Source organism: Cuculus canorus, chromosome 11 (genome assembly GCF_017976375.1).
Source record: "Cuculus canorus isolate bCucCan1 chromosome 11, bCucCan1.pri, whole genome shotgun sequence".
Lineage (NCBI taxonomy): Eukaryota > Metazoa > Chordata > Aves > Cuculiformes > Cuculidae > Cuculus > Cuculus canorus.
The window spans coordinates 21,742,038-21,765,342 of record NC_071411.1 but is presented as its reverse complement, the minus strand read 5'-3'; the positions used below and the strand labels follow the sequence as shown (position 1 = coordinate 21,765,342).

Here is a 23,305-nt window from a genome sequence, read left to right as displayed (position 1 = left end):
GCAAGATGCTCAAGTGTTTTGGTTTGAGCTACGGTAGAACCAGTTTCTGACTTCAGCTCAGTCTTATCTGAATAACTTCATTTTCTCAAAGTTCACTGCATGTGTTTCAGACTGAGTTTCCCTCCAGCAGTGATCCCACGGGGCGCTGGGATGCAGAAAGGCCAGGGCTTATGCTTATTCCTATGGAAACCAAGGCCATCCTGGAGCTGGTGGAGCCATAGGGGAAAGGGGAGGGAAAAGGAATGACGGACAGGAGAGGTGATCCCACCTGAGCAGCAGAGGATTCCATCCTGTTTATGTCACACTTGGGATAAAACTGGGGGATCATGAAGGCCAAGCCCTCTTCCTAGATGGCTGACGTCCAGTGAGGACCTCATCTGCCTGTTTGCCCCTGATCCAGGATCTGTGCATTCCTGAATCCAGTTCCTCAGCCCAGCTCCCTCCTGGCCATAGACCATTCCCTTCTGTCTGTTCTGCAGCATTTGTGGTGACGGAGTCATCGGGGGGTGGGAAAATAATTTCATATATTTTCATGTATGTTATTATTTTCTTATTGGTAGTATTTTCTCCTTTATTATTATTATTTTCATTAAACTGCTCAGTTTTACTTTCCAGCCCGCAAGCCTTTTTCCTCTCATTTCTCCTTCCCCTTTCCCTGTGGGTGAGGGGAAGGGAATTGGGAGCCCAACTGCTTGGTTTTAGCTGCTGAAATTGCCCGGGCTTGGGCTAAGCCATGATGTGCAGCCTCTGCCTTCTTCTGATAAGCGCTGCCCATGGCTGTATCAAATATGAGTGTGATGTGCAGACACAGGGTTCACAGCCAGCAACAACCAGGACCAGGAGCTGCAGCACTAATCCTGTCCCTGTCCCTGTAGGCAGCCTCTCCTGGCCACAGTGCGTCCTCAGAGCAGTGTCTCCCTCCTTCCCCGGCCCCAGCCCTGGCGCATTAGTGCCTCTCCTCGCAGTTGGGATAGATCTGCTGGCGTGGCACTTAAACTGCTCAGAGAGGCTCCAAGCATTCCAAAGACAGGCAGGGTCATAGTGGCTGGACACATCCTCCCATCAGAGGTGGGAAGAGATGACAGCACCTCCACCCTCCAGAGCCACAGCGTGGGGAGCAGGGACAGCAGATCATAGAATCATGGAAGGTTGGAAAAGACCTCTAAGATCATCCAGTCCAACCATCAGCCCAACGCCACTATGTCTGCTAAACCATGTCCTGGTTTATTCCCACATCTACAAGCTTTTTGAGCACCTCCAGGGATGAAGACTCCCCCACTGCCCTGGGCAGCCTCTGCCAGGGATTCACCACTCTGTCAGTAAAGAAACGTTTCCTACTATCCAATCTAAACTTCCCCTGGTGCAACTTCAGGACATTTCCTCTAATCTCATCACTTGTCACTTGGGAGCAGAGCCCAGCACCCACCTCACCACAACTTCCTTCCCAGGAGCTGCAGAGAACGATGAGGTCTCCCCTCAGCCTCCTCTTCTCCAGACTGAACAACCCCAGGGTCCTCAGCCACTCCTCATAATCCTCGTGCTCCAGATCCTCATTGCCCTCCAGTTTGTCCAGGCAAACCATTAGGAATAATGAACCGCTGCTAATGAAACGTTCACTGCACTGAAGGAGGGAAAAGCAGAGGCCCAATTCTGTCTCCCAACTGAAACAATATTCAGGTTTTTGCTGCTGGGCCGACCTTGTGTTCAGCCTAGCTAAATGCTCCTGGCCACCACAGCAGCCGAGTTGGTCACTGAGAGCAGCCAGTATTTTGCTGCCTTTCAGTTTGTCAACCAGTTGTCCACCTCAGGTCTGCTTGAGATATCCACGCTGCCACAGCCTTGTGGCTTCACTCCCGTTTGCCTCTGGAGCTGCTGGAAGTGGTGGCTTTGCCTCTGTAAAGTGACAGGTGCTTCTTGGGGTGAGAGCTGGAGCAAAAAACCCATCTGGCATCACTCAAGCTGTGCATGAACAGCAAAGCTTGCTGCAGTGTCACCGTTTGGGGCAAATAAAACAGGATTTGAAAGGCAATCCTTTGTTGGCTTCAGAGGAGAAGGTCGCTGCATCCAGAGCGTGAGGTCTCATCTGCCTGTGCACGTTCCTCACCAGGCACCAGAGAGCACAAAACCTGTGCTTCCAAGGAATGTGCTGTCAGGCTTGCACCGGCATATGTGGAGGAATGACTCTTCCTGCCCTTCTCCAAGCCCAGCTGAATGGCTGCTCAATGCCGAGACAGCCACGGAAAGTGAAACCACACTGCTGAGGGGGAGAGAAACCCGGGAGAAGGTGCTTTTGCTCAGGTGTCGAGGACTGGAGCTGCCAGCCAGCACAGAGTTCTTGTGTCCTTTGCAATTGGTGGAAAAACTGTTAACAGTTTGATGTCCTCGTGCCACAGCTTCCTTCTGAACCAGGCAGCATCCTCTCACTTGTCCTGCAAAGCCCTCCCTGAACGTCTCAGATGTTGGCTGTTTGGAGATGGGTCCATCGGCACTTGAAGAATTTTCTGGGGGTAAAGTGAGGTCAAATTACTTAAATGTCCCACAGTTTTATTTGCTTGTTTAGCTGTACGTGGAGTTGCCTCCTGACCACAGTGACAGCCCTCCCCTCTGTTTTTAATTTATGGCTTAACACAACGATTTTCATCTTTTTATGTCCCCAAAATGTGAAAAAACCACCTTCAGCTTGGACTCAGTCAGCGACAGAACAAGAGTAAAACACATTATCAATTCCAGCAGATTGGTTTCCTTTATGGTGGAGTTGTTTTCAGCGCACTGTGATGTCTATAACAAAAGCCAAAAGACATAAATGATCAACTGGAAGCTTGAATTAATTTTTCCCCATGTCTAAATTAGGAGAGTGAGTAACTGCTGCGGTAATCGCAAGCAGAGCCTGTTTATCAATGCCAGTGAATAATTGGCTATTAAACAATAGTGCACTTTGCCTTTGAAACTTCCCAACACTCTCACAGGAAGCACGCTGCCAGTTTTATATGAGCTGGGTGATTGATGAGAGGAGTGGCAGCGTTACAAACACCGTTTGGGGAAGAGCTTTCTGACACGTGTCCCCCCAAAACCATCCCTGCGCCTAAAGAGTTATCCTCACTGCAAGGATAAGCACACAGTGGGCTTCGACTACAGCATCTGAAGTCACACGACCAAAATAGCACCAGTCTAATTCCCTAATCAATCACTTTTGATTGCAGGCAGGCAAACACCATCCCTAGAAACCACAGGGAGGAGCTGCCTCTTGTTTTCTGTTTTTGTACATGTGTCCGTCTGCCACCCAGGCGTTGCACTGACCTCACCCTTTGTTCACAGCAGCATCTGGCCCTGTTATCTTCCTTATGCCCACCCATTTTCCATGCCAAGCCTATCCTCTTCCCACCATGCTTCTCATCCCTTCCTTTGACAACTCTGGATCAAGTCCCTGTCCTCCTGGGATACCACCCTCTCCACCCAGCTACACTAGCCCCTCATCCCCATCTGCCCTTCCGTGCTTTTCTTTCCCCTCCCAGCTGTTTCTGAGCTCTGCACAGTCTTCCCGGGCACCCACAGCTCCTCCAGCTCTGAGGACCTCACCTGTGCTCTCTTCCTCCTCCAGGCATCTTCCTTTCTCTGAGCTTCTGGATCAGAAGCAGACATGGTGCATATGGTTGGGGGTCCCTCCTGTTCCCGTTGCTTCCAAGCCATTCCTTTTGCCCAGCTTCTCCCCATCTTCCTCCTCTATGCTTGATCCAAAGCCCTTTCTCCTCCTCCCAGATTCCCACATCCATTCTTGGTGGTGTCAGGTTATGATGCGACAACGGAACCAGTTTCTTACTTTGGCATCACCATATCCTCATGGCTGCAACTGATCCGAAACTCGTTTGACTCTCTCGGTCTCCCTGAAGTAGTTGCTCTGGTATGTTTTTCACCTATCATTGCTCTTCCTCATCTCCCCATGGCGCAAATCCCCACTCTGCTCACTGCTCATCCTTATAATGCAATAAGGTTTTCTTTCCTCCCCTGTTTGAAGACCTCTCCTTCCTCTCCTTTTCTCAATTTGAAAATTGCTCATTTGCTTTCAAGCTTCATCCCAGCCCAGTCTGGACTGCCCTCCCCGAGGCTGCCCTACTGAATTAATTTCATTTTTTTTTTGTCTGGATTTTTGGCTATTAATGCAGCAGCAAATTCATTTTCTCTACCTCTCCATAATGTCACCTTCCCAACTACGCAGCTGTAGGATTCAGCTGAATCTGAAGAAGTACATCTGCAACTCCGGCTGATGCAACTTCTGGCAGGAAGATGGGCCACAGGAGGGTTATGCTGGGCATTAGGAAAAGGTTCTTCTCCCAGAGGGTGGTGGAGCACTGGAACAGCTCCCAGGCAAGCAGTCACGGCATCAAGCATGACAATATTCCAGAAGCCTTTGGCCAACACCCTCAGCCCCACAGTGTGAATGTTGGGGTTGTCCTGGGCAGGGGAAGGGGTTGGACTCGATGATCCTTGGGGGTCCCTTCCAACTCAAGACGTTCTATGATTCTGTGATTCTCTCTCCTCAGTCACCTTTTTCTCCTGGCTCCTTTGTTCTCCCAAGAAATATGAGCTGGCTGATTTTCCTCATCTCTGTGGCAGGGCACCGGTCTGTTCTTCCTTCCAACAGCCTCTCCACACTATCTCAGTCTCCTTCATCCCTTTTAATTCTAATCAGTGATAGCCCTTCTAGTTTAACCTTGAACTCTTCAATTTCCCCTTCATTTACATCACTTAGCATCTCCTTTCTTTCAAAGGTACCAAAAAATCCTTGATTCCCCTCTTCATAGAATTATGGAATGGTTGAGTTGGAAGAGATATTAAAGCCCATCCAGTTCCACCCTCCTGCCATGGGCAGGGTCACCTCTCACTGGCTCAGGCTGCTCAAGGCCCATCCAACCTGGCCTTGAACACCTCCAGGGATGAGGCAGCCACAGCTTCCCTGGGCAACCTGGGCCAGGGCCTCCTCACCCTCATCATGAAGAATTTCCTCCTTATGTCTAGTCTGAATCTTCCCCTCTCCGATTTCTAGCCATTGTCCCTCGTCCTATCACTCCCTGCCTTTGTGAACAGCCCCTCTCCATCTTTCTTGTAGCCCTTCAGGTACTGGAATGTCACTATAAGGTCTCCTTGAAGCCTTCTCTTCTCAGGCTCAACAAGCCCAACTCTCTCAGCCTGTCCTCAGTTGAGAGGTGCTGCATCCCTCAGATCATCTTTGTAGCCTCCTCTGGACCCGTTCCAATACTTCCATATCCCTTTATATGTTGAGGATTCCAGAACTGGGCACCAGGACAACAGGTGGGGTCTCACAAGAGCAGAACAGAGGGGCAGGATCACCTCCCTCGACCTGCTGACCTCAACCTCTTGTCCTTCAATATATCACCCCATTCCACAGCTCATTGCTGTTTATAGCATTCTGGTGTTACTCCATGAGTTTCTGCCCCTCACATCTTACTGAAATTTCTCTGGTCAAGATCTCTCATATCTTCTTACTACGATTTCAGTCAGACACTCTTGCCTGTGTCTTTCTTCATTCACTTTTAGCATGTTGACACATCCTTCTTGAGATCCTGTTCTCTGGATTCTGCACCCCTCATCCTCTGCTTCCTATCACTCATTCAGCATTTGCTAAGGAGTCTTCATCACTAGCTTTGAATAGGTCTTGGTTTCTTTTCCCCTACCATCTACCCTACCAAAGAGAACAAAAACACCAAACTCATCTCCATGCACAAACTCAATGACCGTCTCTGCAGAAACATCTCCTCTTTCGCTGCTCAACTCCAGACTTGTCCCTTCCATGCAAATAAAAAGTATTGGTTCTGTAAGGTCTGTTCTTATTTAGATCTACTTTGAACTCCGGCTCTTCCAGGCTAAAGCAAAGCTCCTGCCGATGCCTCCATACAACCCCACTTCCCTGCGTGTGTCAGTCACACCACAACCCATCATGGCTTTACAACCTCTTTTAATGCCCAGCTTATGAATCCTTTCCTTTCAGATTAGGTTTAATTGTCTTGAAGTTTGTCTGCACGGTGTCCTAAGAACCGATGGCTTTTTCCAATGGTATCCCCCTCAAACTCTCACCATCTGACATCTTGATCGGACAGCTACTTTCACTCTGGCTTTACTCATGGCATTCCACTGCTCTGCCACAGAGTCAGTCAGCAGCATTTGGACATAGGTTACTCCTTTTGCATCCTTCTTCTGACACCTCCTCTTTAACGTCAAGCATAAATCACTTGACTTTGGTGTTAAGGTCCTTCAAGACACACTATCATTCATGAATAAGAAGGTGCTCGGTGGCTTGCCCACTACAATGGTCTTTATCCCTCAATATCTTATTTCCAAGGAAGCATCTTTCTTCTTTCTGGAGGCTGAATTTGCACTTAGAGCTCCCAATGAATACTTGCGAAAGCCCTTCACGCTCCTCCTACAGCCACCATACTGATGAGCAGGGTTTTCTTTTTACTTGTGTCTTCTACCCTCATCTTCTACTTACATAACAAGGTTTTTTGGGGTGCGATCCTTTTTCTCGAGCATTTGCAGATGATACAGCGGAAAGGCAACATGTAGGTAGGTCTTATGCCACGTGTCAAGAAGTCCTGGCTTGCAAAGCACAGCGATCTGTGGCAGATTGAAGTATCAGAGTCTTTTCCTACCACATTTAAGCTGAAAGAGGGGAGATTTAGATTAGATATTGGGAAGGAATTTGTCACTGTGAGGGTGGGGAGGCCCTGGCCCAGGTTGCCCAGAGCAGTGGTGGCTGCCCCATCCCTGGAGGGGTTCAAGGTCAGATTGGGTGGGGCTTGGAGCACAGCGATTCACTGGGAGGTGTCCCTGCCCATGGCAGGGTGATGGAACAGCATGGATTTAAGGTCCCTTCCAACCCAAAGCACTCTATTTTTCTATGATATCGTTTATCAAACGCATAAATCCACCCAAGAATCCTTTCATTCTGTACTTTCTGCTCAGTTCAAGCACAACGCTGACACCTTTCAAGTGGTCCTTGCTCTGTGCTCCACAAGAAAATAATTTCACAGGAGCAGAGACTTCCAAGTTGTCCAGAGGGTTTGTGTGTGCACTTACACGCTTCCCAGCCATGGCTGCCAAATGCTTCCAGGAAAGGCAGAATTTCTTGATGTCTTTTCAGGCTTTTCCTTCTGATGAGCAGCAAAGCAAACACGCTTACCGACAGAGCACTCATTCCAACCAAACCAGTGAGAATATGGATGGAAAGCCATTCAACCTGAAGCACGAGTTAAAGATTACACCTGAACCAGCAGTTCTGGCAGACACTAAAATAGAATCCTAGAATGTCCTGAGTTCAAAGGGACCCACAAGGATCATTGAGTACAACTCCTGTCCCCGAACGGGACAACCCCAACATTCACACCATGGGGCTGAGGGCATTGGTCAAAGGCTTCTGCAATATTGTCAGGCTCAGTGCCGTGACTGCTTCCCTGGGAGCTGTTCCAGGGCTCCACCACCCTCTGGGGGAAGAACCTTTTCCTGATGTCCATCTCAACCCTCCCCAGCACATCTTTCTGCCATTCCCTTGGGTCCTGTCATTGGTCACCAGAGAGAAGAGCTCAGCACCTGCTCCTCTTCCTCCTCCCCTTGTGAGGAAGCTGCAATGAGTTCTCCCCTCAGGCAATAATTAAGCTGCTGGGTGTTCTGGCCATCAGAGAGAGGATCCCACCTCTAGCTCTGGCCTCAGTGGCTTCCGAGTGGCCACAGAGGAGGTGCAGCAGAGGGCAGGGCAGCATTGCTAGTGCAGCATAAAGAAACTTGAGTTTTCTGATACTAACTCGGTTCATCTGCCTTAAGCCAGCAAGCTCTGCTGGTCAGTGATGCCAGAACAACCCACCACCATAAAAACGCTGGCCCAGGCCCTCAGACAACCTACGGTCCTTGTGACCTGGTACTCATTTGCTGCCATGTTACATCTTCTCATGTACATGCTAGGAAGCAATCCCGCTGTCTTCTAGATCCTTAGACTTTCAACTGCTTACAATGTTTACTGTTTGGAAAGGGGGGCATGTTGGTATTGTGTCGATGGTCACACTGGATAATTATAGTGGTCTTTTCCAACCTTAATGATTACATGAATCTATGAAATCATAGAGCGGTTTGGGTTGGAAGGGACTGTGAAGGTCATCCAGTCCAACCCCTCTGCAGTGAGCACGGACATCTTCAACCAGATCAGGTTGCTCAGAGCCCCATCCAACCTGACCTTGAACGTTTCCAAGGATGGGGCATCTACCACCTCTTCGTATATGTGTAACTGGAGGGCTGTGTGGCTCATGCTGAAGACATCCCCAGGCCCACGGTGAACCAATGTGCTTTAAGTGTCTGCACAAGCAACCTTTCCACAACCATGGATTGGCTTAGTTAAGCATTTTCCATGAACGCAGTTTTGACAGCCCGGTTAATACTGTTTACATAATTTTAAACCAAATATTGAATGCAGACGCCTTCCATCTTGACCTAAAATATATCTCTGAGTAGGTAGATAGGGAAAAGTTCTTGGCTTTGCAAGGTGATAAGGAATTATTGATAAGATCCCTGTATCTGCTACATTCCACCACCCCCTTTCTGGGGTCAGAATTCCCCCAAAGCTCTCCTGTTAGCAAAGGCCATTTGAACAAACTTGGCTAGAAACCAAAATCTGGCTCAGTTCTTCTCCTGTTTGTACCTGCAGAGTTATTTTAAGACCAGTTTTATGGTGACAGGTTAGGTAGTGGCAAAAATGGAAAGGAAACAAAAATACACCATTTCATGCAGTTGATGTGCTGTGCTCATAACTCTCTCTCACCCCATGATATCACCGTGGCCTCGTGCACTCATATCAGCCTTGCGAAGGCGCATCTCAAAGCTGTGATTAGAGGGGAAAGAACAAAGGGAAGCTTCATTTTGGAGGAAAAAAGCAATTTTGAGCTCAATTGTTTTAATTATAGCTATAAATATAGTGATATCAACCTCAACTAGTCTCCAAACACCTTCTGCTGATTGCCAGCTTCGCAAATATGTGTTAGTGCAGGGTCAGCCTTCGTCAGAACACAGAGTAGACGTGGGTCTATCTGTGCCTTCCTCCCCATCATTCCACCTTCTCCACCCTTTCTCTCCTTCCTGCCATGAACTGGAATTTGCTTCCCCTGATCACCACATGACTTCCTTGTGCTATTTGTTACCCCTTCCCAAACACGGTTTTGTGGCTCCGCCCTGCACACATTCAGGGAATGGACAACACCCTTGTTGTCCACGCTGCTGTCCTCCGCCCAGCCACACACGCTATCTGCTCGGCATATCATCCTGATCACAGTAACTTTGTCCAACAAAGACCTCACGGAACTTTTGGAGCAACTGGTGTGAAGCACAGAGTGGCCTCCTCCTCCTCCCCACTAACTGCCCTGGTGCTGTGAGTTCAGCACGTCCTGTGACAAACCACTGGGACCCAGCAGGTTTTGTGACCAGAAGAGACACCAGCAGGAGTTTATCATCAACACCAGCAAGCCACGGCTAACAAAGATGAAGGTTTGACATTCGATTTCTCAACCCAGCCCTCTTCCCTCCATGCTGCTACTGCTACTCCATCTCTCTGAAGACTTAATCATGGAATGGTCTGGGTTGGAAGTGACCTCAAAGCCCATCCAGTTCCAACCCTCTGCCATGGGCAGGGACACCTCCCACTGGATCAGGTTCCTCAAAGCCCCAACCAACCTGGCCTTGAACCCCTCCAGGGATGGGGCAGCCACCACTGCTCTGGGCAACCTGGGCCAGGGCCTTCCCACCCTCACAGCAAAAAGTTTCTTCCTAAGATCTCATCTCAATCTCCCCTCTTGCAGCTGAAAAATGTTCCCCTTGTCCTATCTCTGCCCTCCCTGATCGAGAGCCTCTCCCCAGCTTTCCTGGAGCCCCTTTCCATACTGGAAGCTGCTCTAAGGTCTCTCCGGAGCCTCTTATTCTCCAGGCTGGACAACCCCAACTCTCTCAGCCTGTCCTCATACGGGAGGTGCTCCAGCCCTCAGATCATCTCTGCAGCCTCCTCTGGACTCGCTCCAACAGCCCCATGTCCTTCCTGTGCTGAGGGCTCCAGATGAGGTCTCACCAGAGTAGAGTGGAGTGGAGTGGAGTGGAGTGGAGTAGAGTAGAGTAGAGTAGAGGGCCAGAATCCACCCCCCCCCCTTGACATGGTGGCCCCACTGCTTTGGATGCAACCCAGGATATGTTTGGTTTTCTGGGCTGTGAGCACACATTGACAGCTCATGTACAGCTTTTCATCCACCAGTACCCTGAAGTCCTTCTCCTCAGAGCTGCTCTCAATCACATCATCCCTATCCTGTATTGAAACTGTGGATTGCCCCAACCCAGGTGCAGGACCTTGCACTTGGTCTTGTTGAATCTCATGAGGTTCATACAGGCCCACCTCTCCAGCTTGTCCAGGTCACTTTGGATGACATCCTGTCCTTAAAGAGTGTCAATCGCACCACTCAGCTTGGTGTCATCTGCAAACTTGCTGAGGGCACCCTCAATGCCACTGTCTATGCCATTGATGAAGATATTAAACAGCACTGAGCCCCGTATGGACCCCTGAGTGACACCACTCATCACTGATCTCCATTTGTACACTGAGACCTTGACAGCTACCAGGATTCATGCACTTGGCTCAAAATAACTGACAAAAAGAGATCTGTTTCTCCAATTCTGCTATTGATTACTCTTTGAGAGAAGAATTTCCATCGTGTATACTACTCATTAGTGCCTTGTCTGGCCTGTGCAGCAGCTGCTGGGTCCAAACTGCAAGCAGTAGAGATGGTACCCAGTGGGGCACCAGGTGTAGGCAGAGTTAAGCCCTGTCACATTTTGGGGTGCAGCCGCAACACCAGGCCTGGCATGTGCCTACAGGAGCACGGGGAACCACCCCGAGAGCAGCAGCGGCGAGTGACCTGGTCCTTGAGACAGCACAAACAAAGCAAGGCATTTTCAAACCAGCCCATGAACAACCTCCAGGTTCTCCCGCTTGTGTTTTTTTAACACTCAATAGAATTGATGATCATGTCTTCCCATGCCGGGCATGTTCCTCAGAAACAGGGTGACTCAGACTCTCCCAGCTGTCCCAGACTCTCTCGTGCAGAGGCAGACAAAGGCGTTTCGCACAGACCTGCTGCTTCCTGATGATGAAGGCTACCGTGCAAAAGCTGCCTTGTAAGATCCTGCAAAGTTCCTCAATTCTGAGACCCGAACCCTACAGTTTTGCCCCAGAAACAGAGCTGGGTGGAATTCCGCGGCTTAGTCTTAGGGCAGCTTCAGCAACCCATTACTACAGCTTTAACATAAACTATTCCTTCAATTTGTACTTAAGAGTTAAAATTCCAAGCAAACCCAAACCCAGGGAAACAATGGCCTCACATACCTTGGTTTCTGGAGCTCCCAGGCTGCATCCAGCTCTAAAAGCCAGAGGACACATCAGAAGCTACAGCAGCAGAACACCTGCCTGGGTACACACGCACAGACACAGCGCTGCACGAGAGTGGCATAAAATAGCTGCATCTTCTACAGCACTGAACATAACTGGACTCCTGAATTGTTCTTTTGAGCAAGGCCTGTTGTGACAGGGCAAGGAGGAGTGGTTTTAAACTAAGGGAGGGTAGCTTTAGACAGGATAGAAAGAAGACGTTTCTTATTGTGAAGGTGGTGAAACACTGGCCCAAGTTGTCCCGGGATGTAGTGAAGGCCCCATTGCTGTAAACATTCAAGTCCAGGTTGGATGAGGCTCTGAGAAACCTGATCGAGTTAAAGATGTACCTGCCCACGGCACGGGGTGGAACTGGAGTGCCTGTAAACGTCCCTTCCAACCCAAACCATTCTATGATCCTATTCAAACAGAGCAACTCTTTCCTTATGCCAAACCCTCTACTGGCTTCTGGTCATTCATCTCTCCCCTCAACTAGTTCCTATAACATTCTGAGCCCATCGGTTATGATCTTGATGAAGCTGGATGTAATTAGCATCCAGGTGCATGTGCTTGCCTAAATGTCTTTTGTCAGCTGGCTTGCATTAACTGCTGAGGTCACCATCTGCCTGGCTTGGATGGGCCCCACCTGGAGCACACCTCAGAGGGACCTGGGCACCTCAACTGCCCTCTCAAAGGGTGAAAACCTGCTCTAGGTTTCTCAACCCCCTGTCCAGAGCTTATAGAATACTAGAATGTCCTGAGTTGGAAGGGACCCACAAGAATCATCGAGTCCAACTCCTGTCCCTGCACAGGACAACCCCAACATTCACACCATGGGGATGAGGGCATTGGCCAAAGGCTTCTGGAATGTTGTCAGGCTTGGTGCCGTGACTGCTCCCTGGGAGCTGTTCCAGTGCTCCACCACCCTCTGGGGGAAGAACCTTGTCCTGATGCCCAACCTAAGCCTCCTCTGGCACATCTTTCTGCCATTCCCTTGGGTCCTGTCATTGGTCACCAGAGAGAAGAGCTCAGCACCTGCTCCTCTTCCTCCTCCCTTTGTGAGGAAGCTGTAGAGCACGATGAGATCTCACCTCCATCTCCTCTTCTCCAGGCTGAACAGACCCAGTGACTTCAGCCGCTCCTCACACTCTTCCCCTCTAAACCCTTCACCAACTCCATGCCCTCCTCTGGATGTTCTCCAGTAGCTTCAGATCCTTTTTATCCTGTGGTGCCCAAACTGCATCCAATGCTTGAGGTGGGGCTGGATCAGTGTGGAGCAGAGCAGGACAATCCCCTCCCTCACCCGGCTGGATGCATCCAAGGACACGGTTGCCCTCTTGGCTGTCAGGGCACTGCTGGCTCATGTTCAACTTGCCCTCAACCAGAACCCCCAGACCCTTTTCCAGGGCAGCTCTCCAGCCTCTCTCTCCCCACTCTCATGGACAGTCAGGGCTGCCGTGTCCCAGGGGCAGAATCTGGCACTTGCCCTTGTGAAATTTCATGGAGTTGGTAAACCATCTAGATCTTCTCTAGCCTGGTGGAGAGGAGGTTGAGGGGAGACTGTATCACTGTCTACAACTGCCTGAAAGGGGGTTGTAGCGAGGTGGGGGCTGAGTTCTCGCCCAAGCGATAGGACGAGAGGGAATGGTCTCAAGATGCAGCAGGGGAGGTTCAGATTGGACATTAGGAAAAAACATCTCCACTGAAATGTTTCTTAGGTACTGGAACAGCTGTCCAAGGACGTGGTTGAGTCCTCATCCTTGAAGGCATTTAAAAGATTAAGTGCTTAGGGACATGGTTTAGTAGTGGACAGGTACGGTTGGACTCGATGATCTCAAAGGTCTTTTCCAACCTAGTGATTCTATGATTCTGTCTACTGAGTGCCTGTTTAAGTCACCAAGCTGACCGATCACAAGGCACGTCTCACCATTTTATTGCCACAAACCTTCTAAACCAGAGAAGACTTACTCTGGAAGCCCACCCAGGTCCAGTGGCGCGGTCAGCCCTGCCAGGCAGGGAAGGTGGCTCTTGCCCTTCCTGCCCTCTGTCCTGCCCCAGCTCCTTATGTCATTTACTCCTTGCAGAGAGAAACTCAGCAGGAGGCTATTTATTTCTCATTTTGCAGCCCCACAAATACCTCTGTAAACTGAGAAGTCACTGCGGTTGCTGATGATAGGATGGGACTGGGCCAAGAGGAGCCCAGGAAATGAACTGGCTTGACGAATGTTGTTTATTTATTTATTGTATTTTTTTAATCACCCTTTTAGGAGGAGTTTAGGAGTGGTGGGATATTAACCTCACATTTTTGCTCCTGAAAGATCTCTCTGGTCTGGCAGAAGATGTTTTGACAACAAAGCAGTGCGGCTCTGATCAGTCCGATAAAAGGGAACCGGAGTTGGAGTATTGATGGTGAGTGCATCTCAGATCCAGTTACAAAAATGGCCTTTTAACCACATTCTCCCTTGTGAATTCATGTTATCAGAGGCCATCTGAAAAAGGAAAAAAGAAAAGACAGACAACCTTTCTTTTTCATTTTATGTGTGTACGTTTCTTGTATTTCTTTATGTTTATGAAAAATGAGAGATTAATAACCTCGACCAGAGCCACACACTGAGCAGACAGGCATTGTGCACACTTCCTTACTCAGTGTCCCCAACCCATGACAGCGCAAAGACCAGGAGCAGCCCTGAATCTCAGACTAGAGGGAACTACAGGACCCAATTGTGGGTTTGTGACGTCCAAAAGGATTGTGTCGACACCAACACACTTTCTAGCTTCTTTTATTTTGATCTAATTTATGTTGAGAACACATTTTCAGAGCTATTTAGCTGCGTACTAAATCATTGAGTGCCTAACCTCAAAAAGCAACCCCGGCAAACAATTAACAATAGAAACACCATTGTGGCAACAAGTGATGGATGGCTCAAGGGTGTAGCTTGGGCTTAGTCTTTGTTCAGAAGAAGCTGCTCCTGCTAAATAAAGAAATGGGTAGGAAAAGATGAGAGTGAACAGATCATATCTGGAATAAAGCCTGGAGAAGAGAAGGCTCTGAGGAGACCTTATAGCAACCTTTCAGTACCTGAAGGGGCTACGAGAAAGCTGGGGAGGGTCTGTTCACAAAGGCTCATGGTGATAGGACGAGGGGCAATGGGTATAAACTGGAGAGGGGCAGATTTAGACTGGACATAAGGAGGAATTTCTTCACCACGAGATTGGTGAGGCACTGGCCCAGGTTGCCCAGGGAAGTTGTGGCTGCCCCTTTCCTGGAGGTGTTCAAGGCCAGGTTGGATGGGCCTTGGGCAGCCTGAGCCAGTGGGAGGTGTCCCTGCCCATGGCAGGGGGTGGAACTGGATGGGCTTTAAGGTCCCTTCCGACCCAAACTATTCTATGAAAGCTACTAGGTCTGCATGAAAGTGTGATTCCTCATAGCTGCGAGCATCTCAGGAGAACCCCCCTTGCTCAAATCACGAATCAGAAACTGCCACTCACCCGCTCCCCTCCTGACAGCTTGGGATCAATCAGTTTCTCAAGGTTTCTCCTCTTCCATTGTGGACAAAATACAGCGCCTGCTTGCTCTCAGGCTGGGTGGGGAGGTGGGGTGGTTGTTCTCTCCCAAGATACATATGCAAAATGTGTGAATCCAGAGAGCTGGATTCCTACCTGCAGACATCTTATAGAATCATAGACTCTGAATGGTTTGGCTTGGAATGGACCTTAAAGATCATCCAGTTCCAACCACTGTGAGCCAGGAGCTTCTCGAAACCTCCTAAGAAGGCAATTTCAAGTTCATTCCTATTGCCACAGGTGATTTCCTGGCTCTGATGTTTCTGATATTGATTTCTAATTGATTTTCCAAGTTTTGTGTTAATTTACCAGTTTGCCTGTAACTTATCGCTGTACTTTGTTAAGAGAAATAGAATAATTTTTCATGCCTCGTATTACTTTTGTTATGCAGAGATTAGAAAGTAATAAATAGAAAGACATAGTGTGAAAAAAAGGAAGCTGGAGATATCTATATGCACTGTAAAACAAGTGGTAGGTAAAGCTGAGTTACTATAGACCACTAGAAAGACCACATATGGCTGAAGGAGCATTTAAGGTCTACAGGATTTGAAATGGTGTTTTAAATAGTTGAGAAATTTGCTGAACAATACAAACTACCCTCCTGTAATCTGCACAGGAATGGTGGGTGTTTTCTGTGTGCTTCCCATGCTCACGTATATCCAGGTCACAATTTCTTTAGAAGCAAACAGAGGAAGAGAAAGGCATTGATTAGTCCAGTAAATTATTTATCTTCATTTTCTAAGGAGGCTTTGCCATTTTCTGCACTTACTGGACCCTAAGAAAACAATTTGCTCAGACTTGACCTATCCCAAACCCCTGGTGCTGTGCCAACTCGCTGAGGCTGAACTGGATGGAACATCACTGGCTTCAGTATAGGAAATAAATTAAAAAAGCAGAATTTGAGGCTCTTGATCAGGGAGTGCAGGGACAGGATGAGGGGAACAGTTTTCAGCTGCAAGAAGGGAGATTGAGATGAGATATCGGGAAGAAATGTTTTGCTGTGAGGGAGGGGAGGCCCTGGCCCAGGTTGCCCAGAGCAGTGGTGGCTGCCCCATCCCTGGAGGGGTTCCAGGCCAGGTTGGATGGGGCTTGGAGGAACCTGATCCACTGGGAGGTGTCCCTGCCCATGGCAGGGGGTTGGACTGGGTGGGCTTCGAGGTCTTTTCCAACTCAAGCCATTCCATGATTCTATGCAGGACCATCCCACCCTGCCTAACCTTCCGTCTCTGTACCTCACGAGACCCTGGTGACTATCTCTGTCTGCGTTTGCTGTAGGAGTGTGTGTTGTGTGCAGGGTACCCCAGTTCTCCAAAATCCTCTGGTTATTCCACAGCAGTTCCCATCTCCCAGTGCACGGAATGCCTGTCCCAGCACCATGTCTGGGACTGCACTCACCGTTAACATCAACACAATATGTTCCTCGCTGATCTATGGACGCAGCCAAACGCAGATCGGAGCGATGCCTTTCTGCCTCTCTCTGCACAGCACTTTCCTTTTCTGTGGGGTTTCCTTCCTCCTCAAACAAGATTGAATTTACTTCTAATTCAAGACCCTAAGCCTTGAATTTACTTCTCATGACTCTACGCTGCCCTGGATTCCCCTGCACCAGCTGTGTGCTCTGCCCACTGGTTGTGCCTGGCACGCTCCAGGGCCGGGCACCTGCTTTATTACAATTGAGGCTGCAGAAGAGCCGGGGCAGCGACTCCCACCGCCCCCAATCCGCTGCAGGTGCCCAGAGCTGCTGGCTCTGCTCCCTCAGCCCCCTCTGCCCCGCTCTGTCCGCCTCTGTTTGTTCTGTCCCACTCTGTCCCCCTCCTCTGCCTGTTCTGTCCTGCTCTCCCTCTTTATCTCGCTCTCCCTGCTCTGTCCCGCTCTCTCTCTTCTCTCCACACTCTGTACCTCCCTCCCCGACTCTCCCCACTCTGTCCCACTCTCCACTCTGTCCCTCTGTCCCACTATCTCTCCTCTCCCTTCCCCGCTCTCTCTGTTCCACGTTCCATCTTTCTCTCCCCACTCAGTCCCTCTCTCCTCTTTCTCCCCCCTTTCCCCTTTCTCTCCTCTCTCCTCTTTCTCTCCCTGCTGGCCCCCCTCTCCCCTCTCTCCTCTCCACTCTCTCCTCTCCCCTCTTTCTCCTTTCTCCCCCTCTCCCCTCTCTCCCTACTCTGCTTTATCCCCTCTCTCCCCACTCTGTCCCCTCTCTTCTCTCTCCTTTCCCCTCTTTCTATCCTCCCTCTTTCTCCTCTCTCCCCTTTCTGTCCCCTCTCTTTCCTCTCTCCCCCCTTTCCCCTTTCTCTCCCTCTCTCCTCTTTCTCTCCCTGCTCGGTCCCCCTCTCCTCTCTCTCATCTCCCCTCTATCTCCCCTCCTTCCCCTTTCTCCCCCTCTCCCCTCTCTGCTCTTTCCCCTCTCCGCTTTCCCTCCTCTCCCTCCCCACTCTGTCTCCTCTCTTCTCTCTCCTTTCTCCCCTCCCCTCTCTGCCCTCTACTCGCTTCCCGCGCTGCCTCCCCCGCCGGCCCCGCCAGGTGGCGCGCGTACAAAGCCTTTCCCAGCGGGGCCGCGCTCGAGGCCGATCGCGCCTCTAAAAACGCCGGTTCGATCCCCGCCCCGGGCAAAGGCGGCCCGCGGTGGGGCTACGGGCAGAGAGGGGCTGGGAAAGCACCGGGGAACGGGGGAATCGCTGAGGGAAAAGAGAGGGAAGGGGGGAGACCTGTGCAGCCCGAGTCGCAGCATCTCCCTTATGTCCCCGCACCTCCCCACATTTTCCTGCATCCCCCCTTATCTTCCCGAATCCCCCCTTATTTCCGCTGCCCCTCGAGACACGCTTTGGTCCCTCGGATCCTGCCATGGGTTTTCGTGTTTTCAGACCAACACTATCAGCAGAACAATTCCCGCACCGCACCCCCGTCATCATTTCGGTAACCTCCCTGTTTGAAATATTTCAAGTGAGTAATAAAATAAGTCACCGTATCCGTGTGAATTCCTGCGGTCAGGAGCCAGGACGCTCCTCGGGACAGCCCCGCTGCGCGACCGAGCGCCGCTGCCGGGATACCCGGGGTGCTGCGGGCTACCCGGGATGCTGCGGGCTACTTGGGATGCTGTGGGTTGCCAGGGCTGCTGCAGGCTGTTGAGGATGTTGCGGGATGCTGCGGGCAGTTGGGGATGCTGCGAAGTGCCCGGGATGCTATGGCTGCCCGGGATACTATGGGATGCCCAAGATGCTGTGGGATACCCAGAGATGCTACGGGATACTCGGGATGCTGCGGGCAGTTGGGAATGCTGTGGGATACCGAGGGATGCTAAGGGATGCCCGGGATGCTATGGGATACCCAGGGATGCTATGGGCTGCCCGGGACGCTATGGGATACTCAGGGCTGCTACGGGCTGCCCGGGATGCTATGGGATACCCAGGGACGCTATGGGATACTCAGGGCTGCTACGGGCTGCCCGGGATGCTATGGGATACCCAGGGATGCTATGGGATACTCAGGGATGCTATGGGATGCCCAGGGATGCTACGGGCTGCACGGGATGCTATGGGATACCTAGGGACGCTATGGGATACCCAGGGATGCTACGGGGCGCCCGGGATGCTATGGGATACCCAGGGATGCTATGGGATACCCAGGGATGCTACGGGGCGCCCGGGATGCTGCGGGACCCGCCGCGCCGGTGTTGCGGGTCCGGGCTCCCGGGAGGGCTCGGAGCCGCCGTTTCCCCGCGGGGAGGCAGAGCGAGGGGAGGAGCGTCGGAGCCGGGGCATAAAGGCGGGCGGCGGGGCCGGGCGGCCCGAGGCCGGGCGGGGCGGCGGAGCGCAGGTTCGGGCCGCGCTGGCGGCGCCGGACGGGGCGGGAGCGGCGGGGCCCGATGCCCGATGCCGCCCGGGGGTCCGGGGCCAGCGCCGGGGGCTGCCCCCGGTGAGACCCCCCCGAGCTGCTGCCGGGCCCGCGGGAGGGCGATCGCTGCGAGCCCCCGGGCGGGCAGGTGATCCGCCCGCCGCTCCCACCTCCCCCGCCCCGCTCCCCCCCCGACTGGACAACTCCCTCCTCTGGAGAACACGCCCAAGGAGCTGGAGAAGAGGGAGGAAAGGAGGAAAAAAAAAAGGGGGGGGAAGAGAGGAGGAGAGGGAGACAGTGAGCATCGAACCCGGCGGCACCCGCCGGCAGCCCGCAGCCCGCTCGCCGCCGGGAATAACGCGCTCCGTGTGCGGGAACCCGGGCCATGGGGAGCGCAGACCCGGCTGCGGGGCGCGGGGCGCGGCGGGGGCTGCTCCGCTCAGCTGAGCCAAACTGACCCGCACCGACCCGCACCGAGCCACACAGTCCGGTCCTGACCCGCACCGACCCGCACGGACCCGGTCCTGATCCGCACCGACCCGCATCGAGACGCACAGCCCGGTCCTGACCCTGTCCTGATCCGCACAGACCCGGCCCTGACCCGCACCGACCCGCACGGACCCGGTCCTGACCCGCATCGAGCGGCACAGCCCGGTCCCGATCCGCGTCGAGTCGCACAGAGCCGGCACCGACCCACACGGAGCCGCACAGACCCAGTCCCGACCCGCACCGACCCGTTCGCACAGCCCGGACCCGCCCGGTCCCGACCAGCACCGATCGGACCCGCACAGCACCGTAGAGCCCAGAGCCGCCCGGACACGACCCGCACAGACCCGCCCGGCTCAGATCCGCACCTGCCGGCCCCGCACAGCCCTGAGCGGCACAGCCCGGACCCGCCCCGCACCGCTTCGATCCACACAGCCCTGACTCGCACCGCCTGGACCCGTGCGGGGCCGCATTGTCCCAACTCACACGGCCCCGCACAGCCCGGACCGTTCAGCCCCGCACAGCCCGGACCCTCCCGGACCCGCTCAGTCCCTCTCAGCCCGGCTCATCCCCGCTCATCCCGACTCTCTCATACCCGCACAGCCCCGCACAGCCCGGCTCAGCCCTTCTTAGCCCGGCCCCGAGGGCAGCGCTGCGGGGCACCGTTTCGCATGTTGGGCTGAGACACCGGCAAGCAAGGAATATGAACAGGAAAACAAGGCGCTGGATCTTCCACATCTTCCTGAGCCTGGGCATCGTCTACATCAAAATCGGGTAAGGAACCCTTTTTTCCCCTCTCCCTTTCTCCCTTTCCTTTCCGCCAGCCGCGCTCCCCGCAGAACCTGCCCAGACCTGTCACCGCGCAGCTCGGAACTCGCCGAAAAGCAGCGGTGACGGTGGGGATCACGGGTGTTTCTCAACAGCCCCGCAGAGCCCCCGCACCTCCGGACGCCCCTGGGATGCGGAGCGGCGGGGAGGGGGAGGCGGGCACCCCCAGGGCTGCCGGTTCCTCTCTGTCCCGCATCGAACCCCCTGTGCGGCTGCAGTCCAGCACCGGCAGGGGAGAAGAGAGGGAGCGGCTCCCCGATCCCACAGTATCCCCTATCCCACAGCATCCCCCGTCCCGCAGCATCCCTGATCCCACAGCATCCTGCAGCATCACCCAGTCCTGCAGCATCCCCGGTCCCGCATCCTCCCCATTTCTGCAGCATCCCCTGTCTCTCAGCATCCCGTGTCCTGCAGCATCCCAGGTCCCGCAGCATCTCCAGTCCCACAGCATCCCGATCCCACATCCTCCCCTGTCCCGCAGCATCCCTAATCCCTCAGCATCCCCGATCCCACAGCACCTGCAGCATCACCCAGTCCCGCATCCTCCCTGGTCCCGCATCCTCCCTGGTCCCGCATCCTCCCCGGTCCCGCATCCTCCCCAGTCCCGCATCCTCCCCGGTCCCGCATCCTCCCCAGTCCCGCATCCTCCCCATCCCCGGTGCCACTGCACACCCAGGTGCAGCTCCAGGGCTGGGAGCATGGGTTCCCCCATTCCCTCCCTCCCTCCTGTCCAACATCAGAGGGAAAACCCTCCCAGCCGCCGCCTGCGCGTGGCCCGGGCTACGCTGCTGCCTGCGCTTTCTTGTCCCAACGAGGAAGTTGGGTCCCGTTTTTGGCAGGAGCCCACACACTCCTGAGCTCTGTTTTGGCTGTAGAGACAGGGAGAGGGAAGAGAGGGGGAAGGCGTGTGCTTTCCCGGGGCACCTGCCACGGCTGCGTCCTGTGTCGTGGGAAGGCAGTGGGATTGCTGCGTCCACCTGCGGGATGAGAAGGGCAACGAGGCTGGGGAAGGGACTGGAGCACAAGGGTTGTGAGAGGCAGCAGAGGGCCCTGGGGCTGTTCAGCCTGGAAAAGAGGAGGCTGAGGGGAGACCTCATCACCCTCTGCAGCTCCTGGAAAGGAGGTTGTGGGTGCTGGGCTCTTCTTTCAAGTAACAAGTGATGGGATGAGGGGGAATGGCCTCAAGTTGTGCCAGGGGAGGTTTAGGTTGGATCTCAGGAAACATTGCTTTACTGACAGAGTGGTGAAGCCCTGGCAGAGGCTGCTCAGGGCAGTGGGGGAGTCTTCACACCTGGAGGGGTCAAAAAATGTGTAGATGTGACACTTCAGGACGTGGTTTAGTAGGCATGGTGGGGTGGGACTGGATGATCTTAGAGGTCTTTTCCAGCCTTAACGACTCTATGATTCTACGAGCTGCCCCTCAGCCACGGCCGCTGTTTTGTCGTTGCAGGGGTTTTTCCTCTGTGGTAGCCCTGGGAGCCAGCATCATCTGTAACAAGATCCCGGGGCTTGCTCCCCGGCAGCGAGCCATCTGTCAGAGCAGGCCCGACGCTATTATCGTCATTGGCGAAGGGTCCCAGATGGGCATCAACGAGTGCCAGTTCCAGTTTCGAAACGGGCGCTGGAACTGCTCTGCCCTAGGAGAGAGGACCGTCTTCGGGAAGGAGCTCAAAGTAGGTACGTTGCCTCTCTGCTCACCACCGACCGGCTCCCACCCACGCCACACCAAAGGAGGGCACGTGGGGATTGCCACGGGGGGCGGCTGTTGGCGTTGGGGAAGACCAGCTCGCATGGCACGTGCCAGCCAGCCAGGACCATCACCTGGATGCTGTGGCTGTTTTACAGACGGGTTCGGATGTTGGTGCTTTCTCCTAGCCAGGTACCTGCTCTGGTACCTTGCTGTGGTTTAGGAAAGCACTTCCACAGCCCTTAGCTTCCACCATATTTCACTTCCCTGCTCCCCCAAATTTCCGTTTGTGTGCATGGGACAGCAGCCTCATTCCTGTACTTATGGATGTGAAAAAGCTGTATGGTTCTGGTTAAAGGCAGTGGTCAGAGAGGAGATAGAAATGCATTTCTGGGGTGCAGATGCCTCCACAGTGATACTGGCCTGGTGTTTCTCTCTGTTGTGTCTCATTACAAAAGATTTCCCTCATGTGAAATAGTTATTTCATAGCAACTCTAATGCCCTCCCTCCCAGCCAGAAAGAAGGGGTGTGATCTGCTTTGAGACATCAGGACATTTCTAAATGAACTGTCCTGGTCAACAGGCAGAAGATCCCATTTCCAGTTTCCATTTCTTTCAGTTATTGCAACAGTACAAAAGAAATCAAAATTCTTGACTAAAACAAGCATTAATAATGACGGACAAAAATAGCTCAGGAAACAGAGCCGAGATTAAATCTCTTATACCCCTGGACTGCACAACACAGCCTAATAGTGGAGCTCACTCTGTTTGTTGATTCCACACCGCCCAAAACACAAAGAGCAAGAAGTCTTTTGCTAATACAGGTATAGCCATTTTTAGAGGCATTGTTGGAAACTAATTACTTACAGTAAAGCATTCTGCATCCAGACGCTGAAGTTGGGATGTGCGGTTTCCAGCCTTGAGCTCTTTCTGCCTCCTCACCATCTAAAATCTAGATGCAAAAAAGCAGAAAATCAGTCAAACGGTGATAGAAACCATGGATGTTTCATGAGAATGAGGGCAGAAGCTGGAAGAGCCCCAAGCAGTAGTTCAGCAGCTGTGCCTGGCTTCTGGCTGGTTGGGAAGCCCTCTGGACTGCGCTGGCTCCAGGCACCGTTCCATTATACGTGGAACAATGGCAGGACCAGCCCTAGTGCCTCATTCCTTGCATTCCCATGCGATGCAGAGCTGCAGCACTGCCACCGCTCTGCATGTCCCAAAGAAGTTAATTGCAAGTGTATTTTATCACTCGTTTGCACGCTGAAATGGATATTCTCCAAAACTTAGAGATATTTAAGGAAAGAACATCAAGAGAACAAGATGACTCCATTTGAAAGCCCCGTGTGAGTTACTGGTCTTTCAACACCTTTGATAAATCAAACAGAGTGAGTCAAGTAGGGACTGCAAATCCCACCCTGCACAACACTGTGAAGTGTCTGAAAAAGGACT

The 23,305-nt window shown here is 52.5% G+C and overlaps 2 protein-coding genes across 2 annotated transcripts in view; one reads left to right on the top strand and one right to left on the bottom strand.

Moving 5' to 3' along the window:
- The window catches only part of LOC128853290 (collagen alpha-1(III) chain-like), a 38,876-nt gene extending 19,475 nt beyond the window's left edge, over window positions 1-19,401 (bottom strand). Inside the window, exons 1-4 of the mRNA XM_054076877.1 lie at window positions 19,167-19,401; window positions 18,625-19,089; window positions 17,987-18,166; window positions 17,559-17,653 (exon numbers count right to left, since the gene is read on the bottom strand). Coding sequence (XP_053932852.1) covers window positions 17,559-17,653; window positions 17,987-18,166; window positions 18,625-19,089; window positions 19,167-19,401 — 975 coding nt within the window. The remainder of the gene's footprint in view (window positions 1-17,558; window positions 17,654-17,986; window positions 18,167-18,624; window positions 19,090-19,166) is intronic.
- A 586-nt stretch (window positions 19,402-19,987) lies between these two features.
- The window catches only part of WNT7A (Wnt family member 7A), a 49,024-nt gene continuing 45,706 nt past the window's right edge, over window positions 19,988-23,305 (top strand). The window contains exons 1-2 of the mRNA XM_009566985.2: window positions 19,988-20,116; window positions 21,621-21,847. Of these exons, the coding sequence (XP_009565280.1) occupies window positions 20,046-20,116; window positions 21,621-21,847 (298 nt within the window). The 5' untranslated portion in view covers window positions 19,988-20,045. The remainder of the gene's footprint in view (window positions 20,117-21,620; window positions 21,848-23,305) is intronic.